The 26,819-nt window shown below is 51.7% G+C and overlaps 9 protein-coding genes across 9 annotated transcripts; 3 read left to right on the forward strand and 6 right to left on the reverse strand.

The window, feature by feature from the left end:
• Positions 1 to 522: 522 nt before the first annotated feature.
• On the reverse strand, positions 523 to 1,602 carry NCS54_01200700 (Hypothetical protein; the record flags this gene model as incomplete). The annotated part of the gene is made up of 1 exon (XM_053157260.1): positions 523 to 1,602. One exon carries the CDS (start codon positions 1,600 to 1,602, stop codon positions 523 to 525), a length of 1,080 nt encoding a protein of 359 aa, XP_053013235.1.
• Positions 1,603 to 2,973: 1,371 nt separating this feature from the next.
• On the reverse strand, positions 2,974 to 4,124 carry NCS54_01200800 (Hypothetical protein; the record flags this gene model as incomplete). The annotated part of the gene is made up of 2 exons (XM_053157261.1): positions 2,974 to 3,372; positions 3,423 to 4,124. The coding sequence occupies 2 exons, from the start codon at positions 4,122 to 4,124 to the stop codon at positions 2,974 to 2,976; spliced, it is 1,101 nt and encodes a 366-aa protein (XP_053013236.1).
• A 906-nt stretch (positions 4,125 to 5,030) lies between these two features.
• NCS54_01200900 (MFS domain-containing protein) lies at positions 5,031 to 6,725 on the forward strand (the record flags this gene model as incomplete). Its single annotated transcript, XM_053157262.1, has 2 exons — positions 5,031 to 5,306; positions 5,352 to 6,725. The coding sequence occupies 2 exons, from the start codon at positions 5,031 to 5,033 to the stop codon at positions 6,723 to 6,725; spliced, it is 1,650 nt and encodes a 549-aa protein (XP_053013237.1).
• An 892-nt stretch (positions 6,726 to 7,617) lies between these two features.
• On the forward strand, positions 7,618 to 8,693 carry NCS54_01201000 (Hypothetical protein; the record flags this gene model as incomplete). Its single annotated transcript, XM_053157263.1, has 3 exons — positions 7,618 to 7,739; positions 7,794 to 8,477; positions 8,540 to 8,693. The coding sequence occupies 3 exons, from the start codon at positions 7,618 to 7,620 to the stop codon at positions 8,691 to 8,693; spliced, it is 960 nt and encodes a 319-aa protein (XP_053013238.1).
• A 1,570-nt stretch (positions 8,694 to 10,263) lies between these two features.
• Positions 10,264 to 11,533, reverse strand: NCS54_01201100 (NmrA domain-containing protein; the record flags this gene model as incomplete). The annotated part of the gene is made up of 5 exons (XM_053157264.1): positions 10,264 to 10,335; positions 10,392 to 10,648; positions 10,699 to 10,780; positions 10,839 to 11,414; positions 11,489 to 11,533. 5 exons carry the CDS (start codon positions 11,531 to 11,533, stop codon positions 10,264 to 10,266), a joined length of 1,032 nt encoding a protein of 343 aa, XP_053013239.1.
• Positions 11,534 to 12,234: 701 nt separating this feature from the next.
• On the reverse strand, positions 12,235 to 17,929 carry NCS54_01201200 (Hypothetical protein; the record flags this gene model as incomplete). The annotated part of the gene is made up of 8 exons (XM_053157265.1): positions 12,235 to 12,513; positions 12,570 to 16,738; positions 16,806 to 16,956; positions 17,012 to 17,239; positions 17,292 to 17,357; positions 17,414 to 17,467; positions 17,518 to 17,749; positions 17,805 to 17,929. The coding sequence occupies 8 exons, from the start codon at positions 17,927 to 17,929 to the stop codon at positions 12,235 to 12,237; spliced, it is 5,304 nt and encodes a 1,767-aa protein (XP_053013240.1).
• A 2,239-nt stretch (positions 17,930 to 20,168) lies between these two features.
• NCS54_01201300 (Hypothetical protein) lies at positions 20,169 to 21,083 on the reverse strand (the record flags this gene model as incomplete). The annotated part of the gene is made up of 1 exon (XM_053157266.1): positions 20,169 to 21,083. One exon carries the CDS (start codon positions 21,081 to 21,083, stop codon positions 20,169 to 20,171), a length of 915 nt encoding a protein of 304 aa, XP_053013241.1.
• A 255-nt stretch (positions 21,084 to 21,338) lies between these two features.
• NCS54_01201400 (Peptidase-S8 domain-containing protein) lies at positions 21,339 to 24,659 on the forward strand (the record flags this gene model as incomplete). The annotated part of the gene is made up of 4 exons (XM_053157267.1): positions 21,339 to 22,635; positions 22,700 to 23,226; positions 23,283 to 23,882; positions 23,949 to 24,659. The coding sequence occupies 4 exons, from the start codon at positions 21,339 to 21,341 to the stop codon at positions 24,657 to 24,659; spliced, it is 3,135 nt and encodes a 1,044-aa protein (XP_053013242.1).
• A 358-nt stretch (positions 24,660 to 25,017) lies between these two features.
• On the reverse strand, positions 25,018 to 26,744 carry NCS54_01201500 (Hypothetical protein; the record flags this gene model as incomplete). The annotated part of the gene is made up of 2 exons (XM_053157268.1): positions 25,018 to 26,506; positions 26,563 to 26,744. 2 exons carry the CDS (start codon positions 26,742 to 26,744, stop codon positions 25,018 to 25,020), a joined length of 1,671 nt encoding a protein of 556 aa, XP_053013243.1.
• Positions 26,745 to 26,819: the final 75 nt, after the last annotated feature.

The raw sequence follows: 26,819 nt of genomic DNA on the forward strand, positions 1-26,819 counted from the left end.
CTCATCGATCAAGGCAATCAAAAACGTGCCAAACACAGCGAGGACTGAGAAACAATTGAGTGGTCTAAAATGAGGCTAACTACCAACGTGGTGAGAATCCAACTTGGCGGGTTTCTAAGGACTGTCTTTCATGTAATTCTGTTACCCCAGATCCCCCCTAACGCGCTTTGTTGTTCGTATTACCTCTGACATCCACCTTAACGTGAATGGTTATGTGCCCACGGCACCTGGAGGAGCAACTACTGGCATATGGCAGAGTGATTATAGGCCCGTTCATTGCTTGGGTCTAGTATCGGATGGGAGTTGAAGCATAAACCTGCGTCATGAAGTGTCGGTCATCCAAGAACCATGCAAGGGCAAGAAGGTTTGGCGTTGGCGAACAGTCGAAGAAGCAAAAATGTAATTGATACTTTTACGAACCGGCGAATTGGCATGCAACTTGATACAAGGGGCGTCTACATCATAATTTGCAGCTGTGAAAATGGTGACGACTTTACTGTCAAAGCTTCCAAGAATGTAGCTCTAACCAAAAAGCACTGGCTGCTCCCATGTGCTAATAATGCCCTCATCTTTTGCCATCCAACTAGCAATAAGATACTCCCTCACATCGCTAAAATGCTTCATGCTCAACCGTTTCTCTAATGATTCTACTCTATTCAAGGCGAACTGACGTTCCATCTCATCTGTGAGTTCTTTTGCAATGATGGAGATAGGCCATAAAAGAGTATTATCATAGGGCGATACGGGTGACAACAGACGAAGTAGCTCAACCCCCCACGACGGAAGATTCCCCATCTCCAAATAATTTTCGTCTAGCTCTCGGTGGTCATAGCCGAGTGAGAACCGCTGGCTTACAAGCTTTTGTTTTCGGTAGACTGAGGCTGCTATGCGGTAGAGCTCCGAGACGATGCCCTGCTCGTTCCAGGCCTCTGGTCGGGCAAAGGTTTCAAGTCGCCGGAAGTGCGGATTAAGAACAAAGGCCGGTTCTGCAACAGGAAGCCTCTCACAGAATTCGCTTCTGTCAGGCACATCGAGCGCGAAACTTGGAAACCAATCCAACCGTCCATCCCACACTGCGATCTCATTGTCAGTTACTGAAAGGTCGCCGGCATTTAGCCTGGCGATGATCCTGGGAAATTCGAAACGCGATCCGGGGCCACCGTGTCTAATGTAAAAGTCTGAAAGCGTCGAAGTGCGGAGCGAGGTTGACCTGACGAGATCGTTATAGAGGAACAGACTAGAGAGAAAGGCCATGGCCTCATTCCACTGCTGCCTGGAGTTGTCGAGAGGATTTCCATTTGTAATGGCCAGAAACAGCCGATCTGGGAAGACCCGGGCAAAGAATCGTAGATGTGCACTCGCGTTTTCTTGCCGTTCTCCACTGAGCTTCTCGTAAAGAATCATAAGGACACATGTGGCGAGAAGATGCATTATATCGTCATCATCGATAGCTGCTGCCCGAGATGACACAACTTGGATGACGTCCATAGTTGAGGATGACTGAACCTCATTTTGGACTCCGGATTTCTTCATAACGGATTCGATAAGCTCCCGGCAACCACGAAGGGCCTTGTATCGGAAGAACAGCATGGGCCTTTCCATGGCGAAGCTTCCGTGCTCCCAGCTTTGAACGCAGCTGAGAGTTAAAACGGCATCCAGAACTACCCGACTTTGCATTGAGAGAGGAAGGAAGATTCGTAAGAATGGGTTAGTAGGGCCAGCGCAGGTTGGGTATGTCCTGGAGAAGCGTTGGATGTAGTGGTCGAGAGCGTGTGACTCTATAGGATCGAGTTCGAAGGGCCATTCTGAGATTTGGCAGAGGCGTTGTAGGCCCATTTCCTGGTCAGACTGGCTGGAAAATGACAAGACTCTGACTGATTTGCGACTCGAAGCAGATGGGCTGTGGTCTCCTCTTTGCGAACTGGGCTGGCCGGCCATAGGTTCGGGGTTATTGGTACGGTTGGGGAATTTGGATGGACCTCTCCTCTTCATCCCCACTCTGCGAGAATCCTCTTCCCAGACAAGCTTGGTCTCGGTATTGCAATCCAAGCCCAGCCGTCGGCAATTACCACATGGGAATGTGGTACTGTCGCATTTCTTTCTCCTGTGATAGATGAGTCACGATTCGCTGACGTAGACTGGCGATAGCGTACCTATTCCTGCATGTCCAGCACCCTGTCCGAGACCGGCGTTGGCACTGCTTTGTTTCCATCTTTAACGTTTTCAAATGAGAGGGGCTTGAGACATAAAGGAGATGACTTTCTACAGATCCAGAGGCTTCCTAATTGATTCCAAAGACGTGATGTGAGGGGAGAGTTGAGGTTGAGTGATGAGGCTACCAAGCCCCTTGGATTATCAGTGGAGTCATCGATTAGCGCCCTGGCTACCCCGCAAAGCCGGAAGATAAGGGAGCAGGGTACGGTGGCAAGGCATCAAAGGAGGAAATGTGTGACAACCTTCCGCTTGCCCGTAAGTGAGACATGACACAAGCAAGTTTTTACTGGTTAGGCCATTTGTAGAAGTTGAAAGACAAAGTCATGTGATATCTCATCTTGAGCGCCTTTTCGGGCGATTTCTGCACCGATAGCAAAGTGCTGAGTAATCAACTTGCGCAGAATCAATGGTATACCTTTTTTCTCTACAGTTACATGGGAGCATAAAGACCGCCGAGTTTCCCAGGATAGATACCTATCACAGTCTCAGAAGTATATAGATTCAATGCAAAGGTTGCTTTTACTTCGTACAGCTTAGAGTTGACATCTAGTTGCATTGTCAACAATGCTCTAAGTGAGGCAAGTTTAAAATCGCAAAAACGAGCGATCCAGGAGATGGGGAAAAAATGAGGGTAGCGGCGATGTCCCTTTGCCAACTTTAACTTTCCATGGCAAGTGCAAGTGTTACTAATGCTTCATGATACGTTCGTAAGCTGAATAGTTAACAAAGGAGTGCAAAAAATGCCAAGACCCTTCGGGACTACTGTAGAGGTAGCCCCATCTCCTCAGTCGTGTCCCGGATGTACTTGATCATCTCCTCTGACCACTTCTTGATCTCTTCCGGACTGACAGTCTCGACTCTACACAAGCCAGCCTTGCCCTCAGCATCTGACTCTGCGACATTCTTTGCGTATCGTTCCTTGAGGGCATCTGCAGCGATACGAGCCCGCTGAGCAATCACATCCAGACGATATGTCGTCCATTGGTAGTACAGCTCGGTGAGGTGAGACTTGTTCCTGACGTTCTTGTTGGTGGTGTCATCCACGAGCAGGGGGTTCTTTGGCCGGAAAGATGTGACAATGGTGACTCGTTCCGGCATGTTGGTCACGGGTGCTGCTGTATGCGCGATGTAGCGGCCCTGGAGGAGAACAGCGCAGCCCTACACACCGTTTAGTACCGCATCGTGCATGAGAAAGATGTTTCACTTACCATTTGCGGCGCTTTCACCTTGAGGGTTGTCCCGTCACCCTTCATAAGCTCCGTCTCGCCACCAGACATGTGTCTAGCATCTGAAAGCATCACGACGCAGACCCAGGGGTGGGAGTCCTTGTGCCACTCGATGATTGGCTTTGTCTGGTCCGTGACCTCTTGTTTCTTGGGCTTGTCCTGCTCGAACTTTTTGATGGCTTCTGCGGTGGCCTCGGGGGGTTCGACTGTGGTGTTTCTGACAGCGTCAAGCCCACCCGGACCAAGTTGGACGTTGGTATGGCTGATTTCATAGTCCATAGCTGGAACGAGCTCGACGCCAGCAATGTCACTGACAATCTTCAAAACTTCGGGGGAATGCCAGAACTGATGAATGAACGGAGCATAGCGAGGAGCCATGCCGCGAATCTGGACGGAACCGGGGCGGGTGTGGTGGAGGCAGTTGTCAAGAACATCTTTGCCGAAGAGATCTCGTCGATGCTGCAGAACAGCGTCATGGGAGAGCAACGGGAACGGCTCTGTTGTTGCAACTGGCGACAGTGCAGTGGGCTCAAGGGCAAGGTCCTTCATGGTCAAGATAGACGAAGGAGGGGAGTAGGCCAGGTGCTTGGCTGGACTGAACTGCACACCGGAGCCCTGCTTCGAGGAAGCAAACTGCTGGGCGCTCTGGGCAAGGGGAGTTTCGACAAGAGCTGAAGGAGCCATGGTGGTTGTGTCTTGGACTGCAGAGTAAATGACTCGAAAAAGGCAGGGGTACTGATACTAGAGTTGGAAGCTGGCGTTGGTGGTGAAGAGATAAGATGCTGAACAAGCCAAACTTACCTTCTTATATAGACAGCTGTTCTGGGGGACTATTTTCCCAAAAGAGGGTATTCTAGACGCGCTGTGTCACTGCTCCACTTTCGTAATTCCTCGTGATGATAACGAAGGCGAGAACATAGTAACTCACACGATCACCTCTCCCCCGCAAAATCCCATCTCTCGGTCAGTGCACCCCAGAGAATATCTCCATGATGCTGGATAGGCGAGTAGCGCTATACCGTATCTGGGGGATTCGAGACGCGCTCGGCTTCTCGGAGTCGACAACTTGTGGAGACGACCAAGAGCTTCCGATGACGTTGAGTGCAAGATTCAGCAATGTCCCCGGCGAGATGGTGCGCACTATCGCTTCGATGGTACGTTGTGTATCTGAAGCGCTGACATGGCTGCTTGTTGTCAAGGGGCCAAATCGAGGCACAGACTTTCCATCCCCCTAAAATGCGTTGTACAGTATACCACGGTCGTCAGTCACTTATCTGGGGGCGAGCACGCTATACCGTATCTGGGGGATTCGAAGCGCCCACCGGCCTAGCCGCTATCTTAGGCTGAGCTTTTCGGTAAGAAAAAGCGGAGCTGACTCGGGATGGGGACGACTCTCGGTTTGGCTAGGCACTCCCCGCAAACCCCAGCTTCAGCCATGATAACTTGGGGCCTTGTTGGTGCTGATAACCAGTATAGATATGAGGGCGCAAGGAGTATTTATTTTGAACGATTCTTCCGATCAGCAACACACATACCCATCCTCATCTTCTCACATCTCGCTTCTCAACACTACTGCCTCTGACTCGTAACATGGAGAATTTTGACATGAACAAAGACGTTAAGATTCCAGAAGCCATGTCCCCCAATGAGAGGACTCTGACCAACGAGTCTCGTGCTATTGGCAAGATCGACGTCGCTGAAGACCGAGACTATCATGGTATCGACACTCATGCTATTCCGTCCGGAGCGGATGCGGTATACGAGAGGAAAGTTGCCGTTATGAATCAGGCTCTCATCGATATGGGAATGGGATCTTTCCAATGGAAGGTCTTTGCAATGACGGGCTTTGGCTGGTTTGTGGATAATGTGAGAGTCCCTTGTCCTACCAGCGCTCCTTTACTGACTGAGTAGTTCTGGATGCAAGCCATCACCATCATCAGTGCCCCAGTCCGGAACGAGTTCGCAGTCAAGAGAATCGCCTTTCTCACGGTGGCGAAATACGCCGGCCTTGTCGTCGGCTCTTCGATGTGGCCAATGACGGCCGACTTCATCGGCCGCCGTCTCGCCTTCAACATCACCCTGCTCCTGTCTTCCGTCGCCGGACTGGTCGGCGCTGGGAGCCCCAACTTTGTCGCCATCGCCACATTCTGCGCCATCATCGGTGTCGGCACGGGAGGCAACCAGCCCGTCGATAGTGCCATCTTCCTCGAGTTCATCCCGGCCACGCATCAGTACCTCCTCACCATGCAGTCCGCCTTTTGGTCCGTTGGCCAAGCTGTTGCGGCATTGATCGCGTGGCCTCTGATTGCGAACTACTCGTGCCCATCTGGTCTTCCTACTGGAGAGTGTCGGTTCGAGGATAACCTTGGCTGGAGATACACGTATTGGACATTCGGTGGTCTTACACTGGTCTTCTTCTTGATGCGTCTTCTCTTCCGCGTTTACGAAACGCCCAAGTATCTCTTAGGCAAGGGCCTGGATCAGCAGGCTGTGGATGTCGTTCAGAAGGTTGCTGCCAGGAACAAGACCACAACCTGGCTTACTATCTCGCACTTTGAAGCCATCGACGCCGAGTTGAACAACCACAACAACAACAGCACGGCAGCTGAAGACCAAGCACCCAACGTCGGCCATCGGAACATAATCAAGCGAAACATGGAAAAATTTAGACCCGACAAGATCCGCTCCCTCTTTGCCAGCCCTCAAATTGCCATATCTACTTCCCTTATGCTTTTCTTGTGGTGTTCTATTGGCATGGCCTATCCTCTCTATAACTCCTTCATTCCTATCTACCTCGAGAACAAGGGCGTCAACCAAGGCAGCTCCTCTCTGGAGAAGACATATCGCAACTACGCCATCCAGGCTGTGTGCGGCATACCAGCCTCCCTCCTCGGTGGGTTCACCGTCGATCTGAAGAAGATCGGGCGCAAAGGCACAGGAACCTTTGCCTGCATCGGAACTGGTGTCTTCCTTTTTCTTTTCACCAGAGCAAATTCAGAAGCTGGTATCATTGGATTCACTTGCGCGATTGCATTCTTTCAGAATCTCGTTTATGGTCTCCTATATTCGTACACCCCTGAGCTGTTCCCTGCGCCCATCCGAGGCACGGCGAATGGACTTGTTGCTATGTTTAATCGGCTTAGTGGGCTTATGGCACCTATTATTGCTGCCTACGTGGGAATCGAGACGGACTTGCCGGTGTGGATATCGGCTGCTTTGTTTGTTATTGCTGGTGTGGTCTTTCTTATCTTGCCGTTTGAGACCAGGGGAAGGGCGGCTGCTTAGGCTATACATGTAAATTTATTTTGCAGCACCGTACTCATTCTTATTGAGATCCTGATTCTTTTAGGTGTTGTCGATCGCCCTGCCAACTTGATCCTAGCCTGGCCTGGAATGTCACCCCCATCAAGGATCGTGGTGATGTGCGGGGCCATATTCAATCCTCCCAAGCCAGGCATTTCAACCCTCAGTCAAACCTTGGGGGTCTTCTGGTTTAGTGATTCCATCTTGTTGCGTCTTGAGGCATTTGATGGTATGCATCTTATCTTTCAGGGACGGGATGTGAGGTGGTTTAAGGCGTCGATGTCGTTTTCAGATGGGACGAATACTATGGCCTGCTTCAATAATACCAAGGTTTTGCATCATGCTAGTTCTCATTCTCTTGTGGGGACTCCATTCGAGTCTGGGCTTCGTCGGTGCCATATTTGTTGAGTTACTCTAACGACGCAGCAAATTGCCAAAACTTGGTGGGTCTCTAGACCCTGATTATGGCATCTTAATTAGTCTTTAGGCCTGTAATTTCACCCACTACGTCGAGCAAGCAGATAGCAAGACCCTGTATTACGGGATAGTAAATGATAACAGTCAAGAGTCAAAGCTGGCAAGGGCGAAAGACCTAACAAGTTCATCTACACATAGCGGGGCCGTGTTGAAAGCCAGCCAGCCGAGTAGCAGGGAGGCAAGTCAACGCGGACAAATCTCCTGGGTCGGTTAAGCGTAATTGGCAGCAACAAGGGTCCTACTCCGGAACTGAGTTAGCCGCCTCTTCCTCGGGGCATCTATGTCCGAGACTCAAGATGGGTCTACTATTTCAACTGCCGGAGCCCGCACAAGTCTTTTCAACGCTATGCCATCCTCTACGGCCTTTATCCTCTCTCGTCTACGACAAGCTTTCAAAATGAAGCTGTTTGGGTTACTTGCTATTGCTGGCGTGCTGCCATGTGCTACAGCAGCACCGTCTTTCAAGCGATTAGCTCATCGAGGTTTCAAATTCGACAACATCAGAAATATCGTTGCTTTGTGAGTTAATTGTTGGCCAGGTTTATATCGTTTTCTTTCTCACCTTTCGTTCAGCGGTGATTCATGGACGGACACTCGATTCAATACCTCAGGCATTCAGCCCTCAATCTCTAACCCTCTCGGAAATACCGGCAAGACGAGTTCTAACGGTAAAATGTGGCCTATCTGCTTAACCACACAGTACAACCAATCATCTGTGTTGCTCTACAACATGGCCGTGGGTGGTGCTGTTACGGATAAGGACATTGTGACGACCGGACCGAATGACGTAGATACTCAGGTTCATGAGAAGTTTGAGGTCTACTCCAGCCAGCAGCCCGGCTTCTTTCCGCCGAAGGATACACTTTATGCCATCTTCATTGGCATCAACGACATCTACCGGACTATCAACGACGTCGACCAAGAGGAGAAGATAATTGCTATCATTGCACGCATTCGTGAACTCACCCTCGACATGTACAAGACCGGTGCTCGGCAGTTCCTTTTCATTTCCACGCCACCGCAGTCTCTATTCCCCAACAACAGGCCCAAAGATATTGTTCCGCAACTGGAGGCGGCATCTCAGAGCTGGAATAAGAAGCTTTACAAACTCGTGCGACAGCTGGATAGCAAGCTGGCTCACAGCACCTTTTTCTTCTTTGACATCGTTCCGTTGATCACTGCCGTCACCGAAGACCCCTCCCAATTCCCCGAGACCGCCATTTACAAGAGTAACAGCTTCTGCGCTGACTACAAGTCGTAAGTCAACTATTCATCGTCTGTTTCTTGTTGTGATTTCGGGCTAATGGTGTGGTGTCTAGGGGTACATCTGTGCCTGAGTTCAAATCAGATGCTTGCGAGTATAACGCGTTGGAGTACATGTATATCGATGGCGCTCATCCTACACAAGGATTCCACCAAATACTGGCCAAAAAGATCTCTGAGCAGTTGGCTGCGGGAAAATCGGTCAGCTGAGCACAGAGGTAGCTGTAACAGGGGCGCATAACATAGACTATTATGGGTGGGCGGAGGAATTTGATTCCAGACTTCCGGACGTCGCACCATCTTTGGCCGTTTCCAATAAAAACGTTACAATTTTGACATCGGCCCAGGGGTCTCTAATGACCACGCCCCGCACTACCCTGGAACTTAGACCAACTTCCCCCGCATGATCCCTTGTTTGTCTGGGGCACAACGAAGGCCATCGGGGTATTGAGGCCCGAACACGCCGCGACCGCTGGTCTTTCCGTCCTCCATCGACAGGGGTACACAAATCGTTACTGCTGGCATACCCTATCGGATCTATCCTGAGAGTGGCCCGTCCTTTGGTGGAACCCAGCCTGTTGCTATGCAGAATGGTGCTTATGTGGCCGTAGCGCCATGAGTCAGCTTGGCTTGCGAGATACAGCTAGGAGGCTTCGGCCTTGAATTCTATGAAGGTGTCATTCAGGGCATTTCCGAAGACTGCTCTGATGCGGTGTGAAGGGACATCGGAGGGCAACGGCGACGACGAGTCGGCCAAAGCCTTCACGGGAGATGAAGAGGAAAATGGCTCGAAACTTTCACTCAGCACCGCCATTTTCCGAGAAAGTGACTCTGTATACCGGCTCATGACGTTGGTGTCTACTGGAGTTTTTATGCCCGTCTTTGACCCTTCAGAGGCACTCTTGTGTCTCTTTAATTCCCGTTTCCCCTGATGTTTTTATACTTGTAACGCAAATCCGGAAAATATGGAGGCGGAGACGGCTGCTAGAGTATACGGAATTGAGAATATGTTGGAGGACTGGAGCTTGATATTGCCCCGAACTGGCATCCAGGTCACACGCATTCTTTCTGATTCTGTCAAGGTAAACGTTGCTCTGGATCTCTCTGGTGCGGGAGTTGTCATGGCCAACGTCGGATCATGTTGCTTTGAATGCGCATTGTATGAGCTTGAGAGGGGCTCAGCATGAATGTGCACCTATGACACCCGCCAGGTTGGGGCCGGTTACCGGGCCGGGCGGATCAGAGAGGTTGGGGGTTATAGCTCAACCAGAGTAAACTTAGAGCTTATCTAACCAGCGGCCTCCATCATGTCTTTTCATTTCCAACCTCGGTCGTTCATTGTTACCCGTCTGCCGCTCGAAATTTGAGAAGCCGACCTACGGCAACACATTATCGTTTATTGAAAGAGTCTTCTGATGCACGCAATAGAAAGACTAAAAAGAGGCCACTGTGCTAGCATTAGGTTGTAATGCTATGAAGTGTTGATATGGTGTTCTCTGTTATGGTTGAAGCCCGGCCCTCGATGGGATAACTGAGCCAGAAGACCGGGATATCTCAATCTTTGATAGGAAGTGCTGCATCGCAATTAACCTCACACACTCAAGCTTAATAGCAACTGGTTCAGAGCAGCCAGGGCCTACAGATACACCAAGCTAGAGATAACAAGCCACCAGATCCGCTCCCTCAAGTTGATGCCGGGCGCTTTCACCCGTCAATATTCCACGTAGAACATGATTTCTATTGTCTTGTGAGGTGCACTATGAGCGTTTACTCCTCTACCTTAAAGCACTTCAGACCAATCTTCCTTCTTGATGAACTCCTCAAGAGTGGTGAATGGAACGTCCACTCCCAGCTATTTGTTTATAACCGTTAGTTTGACGGCTCGCCTCGGGGACGGGGGCTACTCACGTCGGCGGGGAAAATAACACTCGGGTCACCACCGTGATATCCAAAGTCTCCGATGTATTCGTACATGTCGGCCAGTTCCTCCCCAACGCCTCCGGGAATCGCGTTTTCGAGAACCGCCCTGTCAAGACGCTGGAAGCGGCATTGCACGCCATGGACTTTGCCCCACAGAGCGGCGAACTCATTCCAACTCAAAAAGCCTGAAGCACCCAGAAGGTTTTTCCCAGGACCAACCTGGGTGAGACCCTTAACGAACAGGCCTGTAGAGCCCTCTCAGCAGTGCATTCTTCCAATGTGTCAAGATACTTACCAGTGTCGTGGCGCGCATCAACTTGCGCGACTGGGGTGTCAGGGTTTCCTGGGGCACTCCAGATGAATGTATTATCGGGTTGCTGCGGCCTGGTTAGTGTCCACTCGTAGCATCTCTCGCCGACACTACCTGTACGTTACACGTATGGCAGTGTGTTGGGGTGGGGGGGTAAGACTTGCCTTGCTGGGCCTCGCCAGCTGAGAAGCTTTCCAGTTTGAAAGATACAAGGCTACCTGCAAATACGACGTTTTTTTCTCCAGGGCCGGGTATGTAGCCTTCAGGTACTCGACAGCTTCCCATTTGGCATCAAAGTGATAGTTGTGCGTATACTTTCCCTTGCTCCACTTCGTGGTGGCAGAGAGCGTCGAGAGCACGAATCTGTCGAGGGTCTCCAGAGTCGCAAAGACTGCGTCAACAATATTGCGACCTTGCTGCACTTCGAGGTCGTAAGCCAGCACATTGACTGGGCGGCCAGACTCTTGAGCTCGCTTTTGGATCTCTGGATCGCCGACGATTCCCCAGAAGTCGGTGACTCCAAATACCACAGTTGATCCCGCAAATGCGGCTTTCAGGGAGGCAGCGTCGTTCAAGTCCGCTTTGACGAGTTCGACACCTTTAGCAGCCCATTTCTGACTCTCTGGCTTGGCCGGATTGCGTGTAATGCCACGGACGTGCCAACCTGCCTCCTGGAGGAACACATCGGCAACAGAGGCGCCCTTTTGCATCAAAGTAAGCAAGACTTATCGGCACCAGGCAAAATTAGGATCGCCACACTACATGGCTTTCTTACCTGGATTCCGGTGATACCGACCACCGTGATAATCTTGTTCGTCATATTAAGTTCGTCGAAAGAAGAGTCGAAGTGTTAAAGAGTCTGAAATGATTGCTACTTGGGATGTCAGAACGAGGAAACAACAAATGTATTTATGCTATTTCCATACTGTTGTGTATCGGACGAAGAAATCGTCTTTGCCCAGTAGCTCGGAGGAACTGGTGTCCCCGCCCCGCCTTTGGCTGTAGTTCTCCTCCTGCGTGCAGGAAGATTAGTGATCCCTTCAGAAAGATTAGTGATAAGGGATAGATCCATGATATCAGGAGGCGGCCCGATTAATACGCCGGCAATGGGAAACTCGGGGCAGTTGAATAAAAACTCGGTTAACAGCATGGCCTTCACGGACGAAGCACACGGAACTCTTTTTAGTGGGGTTATGTCGTGATAGTTGTGGCTGTGATGTTTTGACAATGAGTGATCCCCTTCCACCTAGGCACATTGAAGATTATTCATTACTCGTGGATCTTGAGAGAATGCGGCCATTTCTTCACCCAGCTGCGCGTGATTGGAGCCAACTCACGTCGAAGGCGGCAAGGATCGTTCCTTGTAATGGCGGTCAAGCAGCCAGAGGACGTGTCTGGCTTCTTTGGGATCAAACTTGAGCAAATGTGTCTCTCACCAAATCAAGGCCCTAGTGCTACATATGAATGTCACCCTTGGCTTAAATATCACATGTGGTAAACCACTGGCTAGCCCTTCACACCTCAGTCTTGTTTACCGCCCCCATTAATAACTCCATCCTTGTCATCTTCATCATTTGACCAATCTCCCTCAGCATCGTCATCCTGTACCTGTTCAATCTCGGGGGAACTTTCCGGAGATTCCCTTTCCTCCTCATTTTCTTCGGTTTCCTCAAACTCCGTCCCTTGCAGTACCCAATTGTTGTGATGCGGGTGAAGCTCTTCCTTCCAGCGAGAGCACTTGAAACAAAAGGAGAGCTTGTTGTCACAACTCATACACACGTTTACGATCCCACGTATACCCTAAGGTTGATTCTAGGTCAGTATCAGTCAGGAGGGGCTCAATCGTGAAAACTCACAAAGAGACACATGTCGCAAAATGCAGTGAGATGACGCACTCCCTTCTTGGAGGCGTGAAACTCTTCTTTCTCCCCCTTCTCCCTTCCATCCCTGCTAGCTTTCTTCAGCAGGTGTACCACCTCGTCCTTCGCCCCATGGTATCTCGCCATCTTGAGCGGTGACCACCGTTTGTCATCCCAAGTTCGCCCTCGCACCAATGGGTCCGCGCCCCTATCAAGGAGGAGCTTCACTATGGCGTGTTGAACTTGAGCGGGTGCGCCCCATTCGTCACACGGCCGGCACGCCCACAGTAGCGGGGTCCAACCGTCCTCGTCCGGCTCGTTGATGGATGTCTTGCCTCGGGTGCGAGAGAGAACAAGTTCGACAAGGTTAGTACTTCCGCTTGCAACCGCAAAGTGCAGTGGCATGTGGCCAAGGTTTGTCTTGCTGGCAATACCGAGGCTGTCATCGTCTATGTCTGACACCGAGTCAAGCAACAACTGGAAGTGACCTGGCGTCCGCAAGGCTGCGAAGTGGACTGGTCGCCGACCCCAGGCGTCCTTCCAGCCGACGTCGGCACCCCTTTCGATCAGAAACTTGGCCGCTTCAACAGTACCATATAGGAGCGCGGCGTCCAGTGCTGAGCCATGGACTCCACCATGGGCGTTCACATCAGCGTCTGCCTCGTCGACCAAGAATCGAGCTACAGCATCCCTGCCCTCTGCAGTGCCAGTTCTAGACATGTATGCCTTTTGCAGCGCTGTACCGTACATCCAAGGGTGGGTAAGGTTCACATCAGCCCCTTTCCGAACGAGTAGCTTGACCATACCAAGATCGCCAGCAGCGGCTCCAACGTGCAGAGCGGCACCGCTTGAGCTGGCTGCCGCGTTGATGTCGACCTTCTTACCCAAGAGAAACTCCACGAGTGGAACATCCTTGCTAATGATAGCTAGGTCGAGGACAGACTTGCCTGCATTGTTCCGAAGCTCCAGATTGGCTCCTCGATTGACCAGTAGCTTTGCAATAGACAATCGTGCAGGGGACGGAAGACAATGGAGGGCTGTGTATCCTAGTACATCCTTTGCGTCTATGTCCGTGTCGTACTCTAACAAAGCCTTCGTGCAACCCTCCGAATTGTTAGCCACGGCCAGGATCAGAGGCGTCCCGCCCATCGGGGTTGTCGACTTCAAATCAGCGCCTGCCTCTATAAGTAGTCGTAGCATCTCGGTAAAGCCGTTAGTCGCCGCCACATGAAGCGCAGTGTATCCCGAATCCCAGGACTTCTCTGCCGGGCACTTGACTTCCAGGTCAGGGCGGTATGAGAGGATCAACTTTGCCACGTCTAGCGCGTTGCAGTAAACGGCGAGATACAACGCCGTACCATCGGGCTCGGCCCAGTTCAAATCGGCTCCAGCTTCGAGGAGGACCTTCATACAATCCGCTTTTGTGTAACATTTTTGGAGGGCCGACCACTCTCCACTCTGGGTTTGTCCGGTGTTGGCCCCTGAGTCGACAAGGAACTTGACCATCTCGGGATTATCTCCATCAATGGCATAATGCAGCGCGGTACTCCCCTCCCAGACATCAGTGTCAACGCCGGCTCCTCTTTCAATGAGAAGTTTGGCCAAATCTTGGTAATCCCGGTAAGCAGCTATGATGAGAGGTGTGGCATAGAAGTCACCATACTCCAGCTTCGCATCGACCTTCGCCCCCTTTTCAAGCAGCATTTCCACTATCTCTCGTTTGCCAGAATTAACAGCATGGATGAGAGGAGGGTCATCATCAGCATCATGATGAGCACCGGCTTCGAGAAGCACACGGCAACTATCAGGAAGACCCCATCTCGCTGCAATGCTGAGGGCACTGGAAGGATGGTCTTCATTTAGCAAGTTGCAGTTGGGGTCCGCGCCGAACTCGAGTGCCAACTTGAGGCACTTGAGAAAGGGGACAGATGCAAGTGAGACCATGGGCGGCCTCGCTGACCCCTCCCTAGGAATCTCCAGGGCTCGTTTGTCGGCACCCGCTTCTAACAGGGCCTGGAGGACCAAATGCTGCCCTGTCACCGCAGCTAACCATAGAGCGCACCTTCCTCTGTTATCGTATGCATCCACTGATGCGCCGGCTTTGGTCAACCTCTTCACCATATTCACCCGGCCGTGCTTGGTCGCCACAAGAATTGCTGGCGTATTCTTCCAGTTGGAATTGGTGACTGCAGGATCAGCACCGTGCCCTATAAGGGCATCAAAGGCTGCAGTGTTGTTTCTCATGATAGCGCAATGAAGAGGTGGCGAATAGTCTGCATCCATCAAGTTTGCGTCCCCTGTGGCTTGGAGCATAGTCTTCAACTGGTCGATGGGCCCGAGGTATGCAAGTCGTGAAGATAGAAAACCAGGCCATTGCACGATGCTGAAGTTCTCAGTCGCGTATTTCAGCAACACATCCAAGATCCCAAACTCCCCGGATCGTGCTGCGGCCATGATGGCGTCCAGGCAACTGGGTTCATCCACACTGGAGTCCTCCAGTAGCAACTTGACAACACCCAGTTTCCCATGTCGAGATGCCTCAGTGAGTGCCATTGAAATGTAGGCCTTGTCTTCTAGCCTCTGGGACTTAATGAGAGTAGCCACCGACTTGTCGAGGCCCAGAGAGGCAAGAATTGGTAAGAGTGACAGGGAAGGCTGCTCTGCCCGGATGCAGGGGTTCAAGAAGCGCCAGTTCACTGCTGCCCAGCATTGAAGCGCTTTTTCATCATGAAAGAAGGCGGCGATACTCGATGTTGATGGAATTGACGCTTCAGTTGAGTAGCCTCGTTGGTAATGATATGGCCAGTATTGGATGGTATAGGATAAGATGTCTGAAGGGCTTTCAAAGATTGGCTGGGTGTCGGAAGAGGCTTTACAAGCAGCCAGGATCTCCTCTTGAACGCTGGGTATGGAAAGATAGCGGACACATGCGTCTGCGATGTTCCTGTGATCTTGTGCCAGGGAATCTAGAACATACCATGGATGATACTCTTTCTGGGCGCCATTTTCGGTTGTCAACACGTCTCGAGCAGCAGGATGGCGGAGCCGAACTGCACCATTTCCTAGAGTGATCAAAGGCCCAAAGCACTGTTGAATATCCCACATGAGATCCTGATGCATACTTGACCCAGTTTCAGAATCAAGGGCGTCGAGAGTGAGTGCACTCGCGAGCTCCTCGGGGGACAATGGCCGAGCAGAGCGTGTGACCCAGGTGAGGACCTTCTGAGCCCACTGGCGCCGCTCTTTAGGCACAGAGTTCAAGGCTCTCTCAAAGATCCTAGCTGGCGAGAGCGGCATAAGCAATTCGAGTTCCTGTTCCAAGGCAGCCCTCATTGAAGCACACGGAGCAATAGTAAGCCATTCCAAGAGCAGACTGTACACCGAATTGTCAAATCCACAAGATTCTAACAAACGCGTAATCTTAGAGTGGACATGGTAGAAGTGAGGTCGCTTCTGGAACAATACCGACAGGAATTCTTGTCTGGCATGCTCGATTGAGCTGGTGGTTGGGATGCGATGTGCCAGGTCAATGGCAGCAAACTCGGGAAGTTCCTCGCGAATATGATTGCCATCGACGCTTGTTATCAGAACTTTGAAATTCCCCTCAGAAGCCTCGGCAATGCTTGAGAGCTCGGAGAGGAGCCAGTGACGGGACTCGTCACACTGGTCCAGCCCGTCTAGGATCCAGTGGACCTTGGCGACATTTCCCAAGTCTCTTCTTATTTTGTCAAGGAAGAAGAAGGCGTCCTTGTCGGTCCAGCAGTCTGTAAAATCAGGTGGCTCGAGGTCTTCCAGAAGCTTGGCTGGCGATGCTCGAATCGAACTAAGGATCTGAGACAAGAAGGTATTTGCCATGGCCCCGATGGAGTTCCGGCGCACATCGTGGCTGTCGAACTTGAAATAGAGAAGGCACCGAAAATAGGAGCTCTGGTTGTCTTTTACAACTTCCTGGAACACATACTCGGCCGCATCAGAGATGTCAAGGGTACCGTGTATGTGCAGAAAGTTAACCCCGCGGCCTTCATGCCATCTTTTGAAAGTCTCATCCTTGTTCAACCAGGCAAATTGATGGGCCTTTTCTGGCGAAGTCGACAGGGGGTAAATTGGAGCTGCCTGGGATTCGATAGTTTCAATGAAAGAAGAGATTGCATCAGTAGACCAGGGAACTTCGCAAAACACGAGGGTCAGCATCGTTCTGAATGAATATCGCCAACTCGCAAGGGGCTCACTCACAGGATGCAGCCCGATTGGTTTGATAACCCGACCCGTAGGGAGTCTGCCAATCCTCTCCCGTCGGTTCTCGGTCTAACTCTCTATGCGGTTTATCGACGGCTATGACCTTTTCCAAAGGAACTCCGAACGATACGGTATACCGGTCGAAGACCTATAGTATAGTCAGTACTGTTCAACTTTAGACACGATTCAGCCCCTGGTCTTACGCTCTCTTCCAGACTTTTCTTTGATGACACTATATTCATGATGTTTGCGCGCGTCAACATCCTAGTTTGGAGGAAAGAACCGTTGATCGTAATGATAGATCTTGCAAGACTTTTCATCTTCCAATCTGTAGCCTTGCGCTCTCCTTGATTCAAGAGTCGGAGGCGGGCAGCCAAGATATCCACATCTCCGAGGCCACCAACGGTTCTGTGTGGACAGCCAAAGAACATCTGCGAATTATAAGTGACGGCTCACAGAAACTTGTGTATTCCACATCCATACTAGGAGGCGCGTTGAACATCTGATGCCAGCGTATGCGTTGTTGCCCCGGCCAGCCAGGACTAGAGCCTACAGGTTGAGTCAATACCAATGATCTACACAGACAGATCGGTACTCTCACTTACCTGCTTGACAATAATTCCTCCTACATCGTGCGCAAAGAAAGCTAGCGGCAACGGCTACGTATTCTTGGTCAGTCACGGTCCAAGAGGGGGGCCGAGATACTAACTGGCTGCTGTTCGCTCCTCAACTCGGCCAGTTTCTGAAGGAGCCTTTCTGCTACTACCGAAATGGCCTCTTCGGGGTAGATTGCTTCCGTAATCTCCTCGGCAGAGTAACTATAGCGTATAATCCGGACTTGCCAATCCTTGTGAGCCGCCACGTCATGAATCCACGTAGGGTGCTTGCTAGAACCCCAAGACTTTTCTCCCAAACTACCAAGACCGTGGACTACCACAATGCTAGGACAACCTCGATTAGCTAGATGACGCGCAAAAGGCGCTGAGTCAGTCTTACTCAAACTTCTTCTCGCTAGAGGCGTACGACTCAGTCGTGTCGACCAACACTTCCGAGTGGCTGAGGGCCGTTGAGGCCTTGCTTGGGGCCACTCCATCCTCAAGCGGCCGTTGTACTTGTCCCATGGCAAAAAAGATGCCTATGTTCCATACAAGGTGTGGCAAAGCGAGGTTGGCTTCAAAGGTGGATGGGTTCTCAGTCGCCGTCGTGGTGCTGACGCCTGAAACAAGGCTCACGCGCGACGCACGAATTGAGGATTTCGGTTAATTACTTAGGCGGGTGCGCACACCAAGCTGCTCGTCAGGAAGATTGGGCTGGACCGCAAACCCCTGCAAAGATGCCCGTGGTGATTGGTTTGGGCGAACCATGCATGGGTCCAAAGATTGGGGGCTGAGAGTGAACGGAGTACCCATGATGTACTGTTTTTTGAGCGCTGATCGATTGAAGCTAGACGTAGTAGGGAGCACTCCGTGCATCGCGGCCAAATTCCATGGTGTAAGTCAGATGACCGGGAACCCGCCACCCCGGGAACCCGCCAGCCCCACTTTAAGCCACAACACCAAGGACCACGATCATAACGATCACTCATATCATAACGAAGAAAGCCAATAATTAGCTAATTTGAGTAAATTAGTAATATAAATAGATCAGATGATAAGAAAATGAGCTCCTTAGCAAGCCTCCTTTTCCTCCTCTTGCCGCATTAGGCTCCTTGTTGCATATAGCTCCTTCATCTCACGCACAACCTGATCAGGCGGTTTATTAACCTTCCGTCTCTTTGCAACACGTGATTGGCTCATACGAGCTTCTAATTGGTCGGCTCGATCTGATTCCATTACCCTTTTGAGGGTCTCTTTCTCTAGCCCCTTGCCAACCGTGCGGCAAAAGAGCCTCCTCGTTGGGGTCAATTCCTCAACGTGGAAGGCAGCCCTTGCAAGGTCAGCCACATCTTCGGTCCGCTTAGGCGTATGAAAGAGGGATAATTCAGGCTCTTGATTTGCTGCTTGTGGGGTCAAATTACCTTCTTCGGCAGCTTGAGCCTCTTCTTCATCCGGTATCACATACGGGCTCGAGAGAGGCTTTTGAACGTCAATTGGCCACAGGCCTGATCCTCGCCAGCCACTCTTGATATTGGCTTCCGTAAGTGCAGCGGCCCGGGCCTTATAATAACACCGAAGGAAGGTTGCCTTTGCCGTTGGGCCTTCTTCAACCAATGAGGCCACAAGAGAGAGCTCATTTCGGTAATTCCTCTTGAGAATGCTAAAGCATGATAGGTCAAGGGGCTGAAGGATATGTGATGTGTGTGCCGGCAAGTGACAGGGGTGTATATTTGCTCTGAAGCAACCGAAGATGAAAGCCTCAGATAGGTGGCTATCGTGCCCATCTAGGAAAAGGAGCCTCTTCTCATTGGCCTCTTCCGGCTCCGTAAACGGGATGAAGACCTTCTCGAGCCACTCGTGGCTAATAACGTTATTGGTCCAGCCCTTTGGAGATGCCGTAAAGAACCAATTACTCAAAAAGGAAGGATCCTCTGGAAACCACTGTTGTTGAGGCTCTTCACCTTTGAAGATGACCAAAGGGGGAAGGTGCCGGCCATCTGCACTTATACACTCAGTAACAGTAACCCAATTGCGTAACTTAGGGTCCTTTTTGATAGCTTTTCTTCTCTCTGATTGGCCGACCACTAGGCCGTTAAGACCGACTCCTTGGAAGATGCCAATTTCATCCATATTCCAACGATGCCAATGCCGGATGACGATGACCTCTGGGTCCTTCAATTGGTCAAACCAAGCCCGGATGATAACTGCTTTCGAGCCCCTGATTCGCTTAGCTTCAATTCGAACCGCACGGAGCGTTTTAATTCGTTGGTTGCGGGCTATGAACCGGTCAATCCAATGCTTGCCAAGCGGCCTTGAGTCTCCTTGGACCATCAACACACGCTGCACCAATTGCCTAATTTGGAAGTGTGTTAACGGGGTTCCAAGGGCATCTTGAACCCTCAGCCAATCACAGAGCTCCTTTTCAAGGGCATGAGAAAGCCGCTGTTGACCCTCATGAGCCCTTCCTTTGGGCTCCTTTCCGGCAAGCCGGTCCCGGAGGGAAGATCGAGGAACTGAGTGCTGATTGGCTGCTTTGATAACCGAGCTTCCGTTTTTGACCTTCTGAATTGCCTCATTGAGGTCTTCATCCGTATATTCAGGCATTTTGATTAGCTAGAATAGCTTCAATTTGATATAAAGATCGTTATATAAGTGATCAATTTGATCAAGGTCTTGGTGTTGAAGGAAAAAGCGGGGGTGGCGGGTTCCCGGGGTGGCGGGTTCCCGGTCATCTGACTTAGCATGAATGCTCTTGCGTGGCTCGTTACTCTACTTGGCCACCAATCTTCCTCGTCTTCACCACCCCCTCCACGATATTCGCAGAGGTAATGTCACAGATCGCGTCAAGATCAAGCTCCCCAAGCTTTAGCTCCATGTCCCGATACCTATCGCTCGTTGGGTCCAGTGTCGGGTCGAAAAGCACAGGGTCATCAGGCCTCGTAGCCCCAACCAACCATTCCAGCGATGTCCTCCAGTCTGCTTTGGCCTTAACTGTTACCACGCACTGGAAGCGCCCCTCGTCCTTTCTCTTGAGTAGAATGGCCGTCTTCATAGAGATGGGTACTCCAGTATTTGTCTCCGGGTTTTCCATCAGCGTCCAGGAGGCGCAATTGGCCTTGCCATAGTTGCGACCGCGCAGGTCGATGGATCCAGTCACCGAGGTTGCGTAGCCCATTTCCCTCGTCACCTCACGTTCGAACTTGAGGGCGCTTCCTACCTCGACCCCAGCACCGCCTGCTCCTAGGTTGACTTCGCCTCCAGTCGTGGTTATCTCGGTCTGTGTCGTGTGGGCAAAGCGAAGGTGGCCGCTGGGTGCAATGGCGAAGACCTCGGGGTCAGCTACCCCAGACTCGCTACCAGCGAACCTGAGTTCAATGTCGACGTGTGAGATGCGTCGCGCCCGCTTTCGCGGGTCGAAGCGGAATTGGAGCACCAGCAGAGTACAGAAGACGTCCTGTTCATTGCCTTCGGACGCGAACAGCCCATGGATGATATCGACGCTGGAGCAACGGATGTCGACGGCACTTTTGCGCTCAATAATATTTTCGCGCTGATATGGTTTGCTGGGGTCGTTCTGTGTGTGCAACCCACTGCCTTCCTCGCCTTTGGGCGCGAGCGAGATGCCAAATGAGACTTGCTCTTCGCAGTCAGAATCGGTAGCTGGGTCGTAGGCGTCCATGGCAACGGGTGGTATGAATGAGTTAAATGTGCGCAAAAGAGCTGGGGCTTGTGACTTTGAGGGTCGATACACGTAGGTACATGGGAGCGGAGATGACCGCCAACCCCTGTACCTTGATATGCCCTCGGTGGGGGGGTCCGCGGCTGAGATGGGGAACGTGTCTCTGTTCCAGCCTGATCTGACCCGCGAGTGGTCTCAGACATCACCGATGAGATCTAAACGACACCAGATTGAGCCGTACAACCAACCGCAGCAATGAGGCAAGTTGTGATTCCGTCATTGGACGGCGGAGCTGGCGACAGCGACGAAGACTACAGGGATGACGACTCCGAGGTTGAGCCCGCCAAGATGTTGGACCAGGATGAGGTACAGGCAGCCTTTGACGACATCCTGGATCAGGCGAAGAGCCAGAAGTTGAACCTGGGTAGGAAGGAGAATCGCCAAAAGTTCATGCAAGCCTATGGACACTTGCTGGCACGGACGACCAGGGACTCGGCACAGACGCTCCTCCACCTAATCGCGAGCACGTTGGGACACAAGTCCCTCACTCGCTGTGTCATCAGGAACCAAAAGACACTTCTGAGCTACACAGATGAGGCTGGCAAGACTCCTCTGCATCTAGCCATCGCCAAGAAGAACCTCAATTTTATCGATGTCGTTGTCGATGAGATCGATGACCTGGACGCTCTCCTTCAAATGCGGTGCGAGCACGCTAGAAACTGTATCCACGCAGCCATCTACCACCATCTGAAGCCTGAAAGCACCATCGCGCTGATCAAGGCCGCGTCTGAAGAGACCCTGCGAGCCACGGACCAAAGTGGTCTGACACCCCTACACCTGGCAGTCGACTACAAGTATGCATCGGAATCACACTTGAGAATTGTCCAGGCGCTCATTGCCCATGGAGATGGAGCCCTGGACATCTTCACCAAAGATCCCAAAGACTTATCTGTATACGAGTACCATCAGTTCACGCGGAGTCTGTGGCGGAAGCGGTTGGAGGACTCAGTCTCCGCCCGTCTTGCAGAAAAAAGGCAAGAGAAATTCGCAGGCTCAACCCAAGGCCAGGAGAACGAGCTTACTGGCGAGAGAGCCTCTTTTGAAGGATCCCCGGAGCGCGTCAGTCGGAAAGACCGATTTGTCCCTGAGCAACGAGGCAAAGATGGTCGAAGGGGACCGACCCTGCCATCAGTTGGCATCCATAGGCGAGATTCTGAACTAGTCGACGAGCCCACTTCGGGCCCTAATACATATGGTCATCATCAAAGGCGCACAGCAGCAGAAGACGGGAAATCAGCTGCCGATGGTTTGCCAGGCGTTGAAGACTTCAAGCTGCTGAGAAGGTCAACAGCTGGTGCCTCAAAGACCGGCCAAAAGGGCGAGGACAACACGCGGCTCCAGGAGGAGGAAAAGCGGAAAGCCGAATACGCAGACACGATCTTACGAGAAGTCAAACTCTATTATCTTCGCACGACATTGGAGACAGACTCAAGGTTTGCCAGCAGAGATCAACACAACGCCGTGAGGTTTCTACACGGCGCCAACTTCAACAGTAAGAACGAACAAGCCTCATGGGTACGTGCAATGCTGATCTTTTCTTTTTCTTCTTTTTTTAGATATCAGTCTGTGTTTCGACTACTCCGAGGCTCCAGCCGAGATCTTTGAGGACTCATTCATACAGAGTTATGACCACATGAACTTTGATCAAGTTTTACGTTATGTCTCATTCCGTAGAATCGAGCTCCAGAAACCCCCGGCGCCAAGTCGAGAGTCAAGACTGACCAAGCACCGGCCCGCGAGGCCAAAGACTGGACGAGGGAGGAGTGACCTGACCGTCTTCTTCGGCTGGCTGCAGAGAAAGGGGGTTAAACACATCCTCAAAGTCATCGTGGATGATCTCAAGGACCCACCGCATAGTGATAAGGCAATCGAAGATTGCTTGAGGCCATTCGAGGTGGAAGTCCTGGACTGGCGCAAAGTTGACTTGTGCCCAGAGACCATCTTGACTGCCTGTCGAAACGTGAGGCAGCTCCATCTCCGATGGAGTGATAACAGGGCCATCCTTAGGGCCTGGAGCGAGCCGGAAGGACTGCCAAGGCTAGAAAATCTAGAGGCAGTGCATCTCATGTGGGATGATGGGCAGGTATGTATCTTTGTGGGAACCATGCCTAGCATGGTACTAACACTGACATGATATAGGCCTTAGAGTCGGCTGACCGCATCAACATGTATGTGGAGGATTTTAAAGAGCGGCTAAACGAGTCAGCTACTCGCAATATGAATGAGGCAGATGCGCTTGGTGGAGAGAAAACCCAAGAAACGAGAAGCATTCTCGTTTTCAAACGCAAGACAGACGTTGCCGGCAGCGAGCGACTTGTTCAGCAGGGCGGATTCACAAAGACGCAAAGCGGCACTAACGAGATGAATCTACAGTCCAACAGATGGCTCAACTGCATGGACAGGTTCGCTGATGAGATACAGAACGTGCGCTTGGATGACATCAAGCCTCAGCACGACATCAAGGTCGCCTTGATCGACGACGGCGCCGATCCCTACGTGGAATCGCTCCGTGGCAAGATCAGGGGCGGAGAATCCTTCGACAGGGGTTTCCCACACGAGAATGGACCAAGTCCCTATTACAGATCCAGCAAGGGCCACGGAACTGTCATGGCAGACATGATCTGTCGAGTGTGTCCGATGGCCAAGCTGTATGTCTACAAACTGGAGATGCAGCCCAGCCTCAACCTGGCAACGCAAACTCCAGGGCAGGAATACATTGCTGCAGAAAGCGCTGCTCTAGTAAGTTGACCGAAAACTCTTGCTAGTCAGCGTATTCGTTCTTGACTGACTCGGTGTACTCAAAAGGCTGTGAGGGCAGCAATAACCCAGAAAGTAGATATAATCTCCATGTCCTGGACGGTCAAGGATACCGAGGACAACCATAATGGCATCAATGGCCTGCGTGAGGCGGTCAAGGACGCTCTTAACTCAGGCATACTCCTCTTCTGCGCTGCCGCCGACACAGGCGCCGTCACCGAGGTCGAGTACCCTTGGTCCTTTGACCAGCGCCGCATCTTCCGGATCGGGGCGGCGACGGCTGATGGCCGGGTATGGGGCCCGACGGGTAGCCCGCGAGACCTGAGCTTCATCGTGCCCGGTCACAAGGTCGTGTCGCGGAACCCACACCGGGAGGGAGCATTGCCGGATGACTTTGAGGAGCGGACCGGCTCGTCTGTGGCTACGGCTTTGGCAGCCGGCCTAGCAGCCCTCATCCTTCACTGTGTCCGTCTCGGAGCTATCCACACGGAACGAGAGGCTTTGCGTGGTGTCCGATCGCCCACGGCAGTCAGTGACGCTGATGTCGAAAGCCTCAAGAAACATCACAACATGCACGGTGTTCTCCGTGCCATTGGTCTTGACGAAGGTCAGCAACGTTTCATTGAGGTGTGGCGGCGTTTCGATGGCCCGGCCCAGGAGCTCAAGTCACCCGGCATCAACTCTTCAGGTGAGGCCCTGGATGTTGTAGCCAAGTTAGCTCGAGATCTCGTTTCCGGCATTGCAGGTGGGAGTAGCTAGGCTCTCATTTAGTGGCAGATGGCATGATGAGTTTCACCAACGGATATATCAAGCCTACACTAGTGAAACTGGCAACACAGTTCAAGTAGTAAAGACTGGGGAGGGCCATGGAGATGTCTATTATTTCTGGAGACAAGTTCGCTTTCAGCCAAACTAGCAATTGAATAGTTCTAGAGGAACTGGATAAATTAGAGGCAGGCCAATGTAATGCCGTAAAGGCTATCACCCCGATTTCCCCATCGATCAAGACCAGCGGTGGGACAGTTGTCATGCAGAATCTATCTTATGGCATTAACAGACGCCGTCTTGGTTTAGTTCATCTTTCGCTGACGAGAGCAGAGTCACGGAGAAACCGCATCTATTGCTGAGGTTTCTTCGGCTTTGGTAGCCGGGTATCCCGCAAACACATCGCAAATGCGAGCATTGGGATCACAAGACACATACCCGCAATCATCAAAAGGCGTTGAACATATCGATAGCTCTCGATGATAGCGGTTCGTTCGGGGGTTCCAACGGGATATTCAGGCACGACGTACAATGGCGCGGCATAGACTTGCTGGGCAAGTTCAAAATTCGGGGCCAGATCCCTTTGAAGTCGGTTATATAAGGTCTGTGTCCAAATGGCGCCCGAGACCGCGTTACCAAGAGCCACTCCAACATTGTTCATTGTTAGCATAATGCTAGTAATAACTGCAATGTCCTCGTTTTTGGCGAGAGCCTGGGCAGCCGCCACATTGGGATACGAGAAGAAGCCGCCAGTCAATCCTAGCAAGACTTGGCCTGCAATCACACCTGCCTTGGCGCTTGTATCAGTGCCTCCACGGTAGTGGAACAGCAGACCATACGCAATAAGCCAGAGGCTAATGCCGCCGATAATGAAGGGCTTGAGGCGTCGGATCTTTTTGATGATCAAGCCGAGGGACAGTCCTCCAACGATAGTGCAGAAGCTATACACGGAGGCGATGCGGGTCGAATCGGCAATGTTGAAATCAAATCCCACGGTCAAAACTGTGTATAGAAAGTCGGACTGCGTGCACCAAGAGAAAGACATGAAGATAGCGACACAAAGCGCTGCCCAGACACCCCGTTCTCGGAGGAGGTACTTAGGCATCATCGGATGGGCCGTAGTTCTTTCCCAGACAGCGAAAACAGGAATCATGAGAAGGCCTAGGACCAAGGGGGTGATGATGCCGGCGGTCTGCCACTTCTTCGATTCTCCTCCCGCCAGGGTGAGGGGGATGAGAGTGAGAGACAGAGTAGCTGTAAGCAGAAAGACTCCTACAACGTCGAGTTTCTGGAAGACATCTGCGAACATCTGTAGTCTAGTGTTTCCATTCGATGGCGTGTATTCTATCTCGTGAGGAATGGCTTTCGAAGCGCGCCGTCCGACGATGGCCATGATTGTAACAAAAGGGATCAAGCAGACAGGGTATATGATGCACCGCATGCCAATGCCCCATTTCCAGGTGGTTATCCCAAGCACGGCTGAAGTAACGTTGCCACTGATCCAAGTGTTGATGATATAAGGCGTATTGGGAAGCAACACGAAAATGACTCGGCTTCGAATCGAGGTGATATCGGCAATGATGATTTCGAGCACTAGAAGTGTGCATGTGTACCCGATCTGGTACAAGAGAGCTCCGGCAGCAAAGTGTTGTACTTGTGTAGCGCAGGTTTCGACAACGGTGCCAACAACATAGAACAAGGCGACGATCAGGAACAGCGGCAATCGGCCAATCAGCTCGGATAGCTTGGCAGCCAGGGCTGAGCTGCAGCGGCGATGACTCCACGGATGACGTTGATTGTCGAAAGCAGTGAATGCTGGGAATAGCTCGAGGTTGCGTATCCTTGGTAAGTAGAGCGGACAAGAGCGTCGAGGCCGAAGGCGAATCCGACCACGAACATGCTTGAGAACAGCATGTATCGTTCGGCAGTGGTGATCTGGTCCTTGAAGGCCTCCATGTGAACAACGCCGGGGAGCCTTTCTTCTTGTGGCTCTGAGTCCTCATTGATTGCCATTGCGGAAACGTTGATCTTTTGGTCCGAGTCAGGGCCGACACCCTCGTCGTTTGGATTTGGGACCATGTTGAAACGCCGGATAAAGGAGAAATGAGCTTCTGCCAGAGAGATGATTGGGTTTCAGAGTGCTGCGAGATTGCA

The sequence above is a fragment of the Fusarium falciforme genome, chromosome 10 (genome assembly GCF_026873545.1).
Source record: "Fusarium falciforme chromosome 10, complete sequence".
Lineage (NCBI taxonomy): Eukaryota > Fungi > Ascomycota > Sordariomycetes > Hypocreales > Nectriaceae > Fusarium > Fusarium falciforme.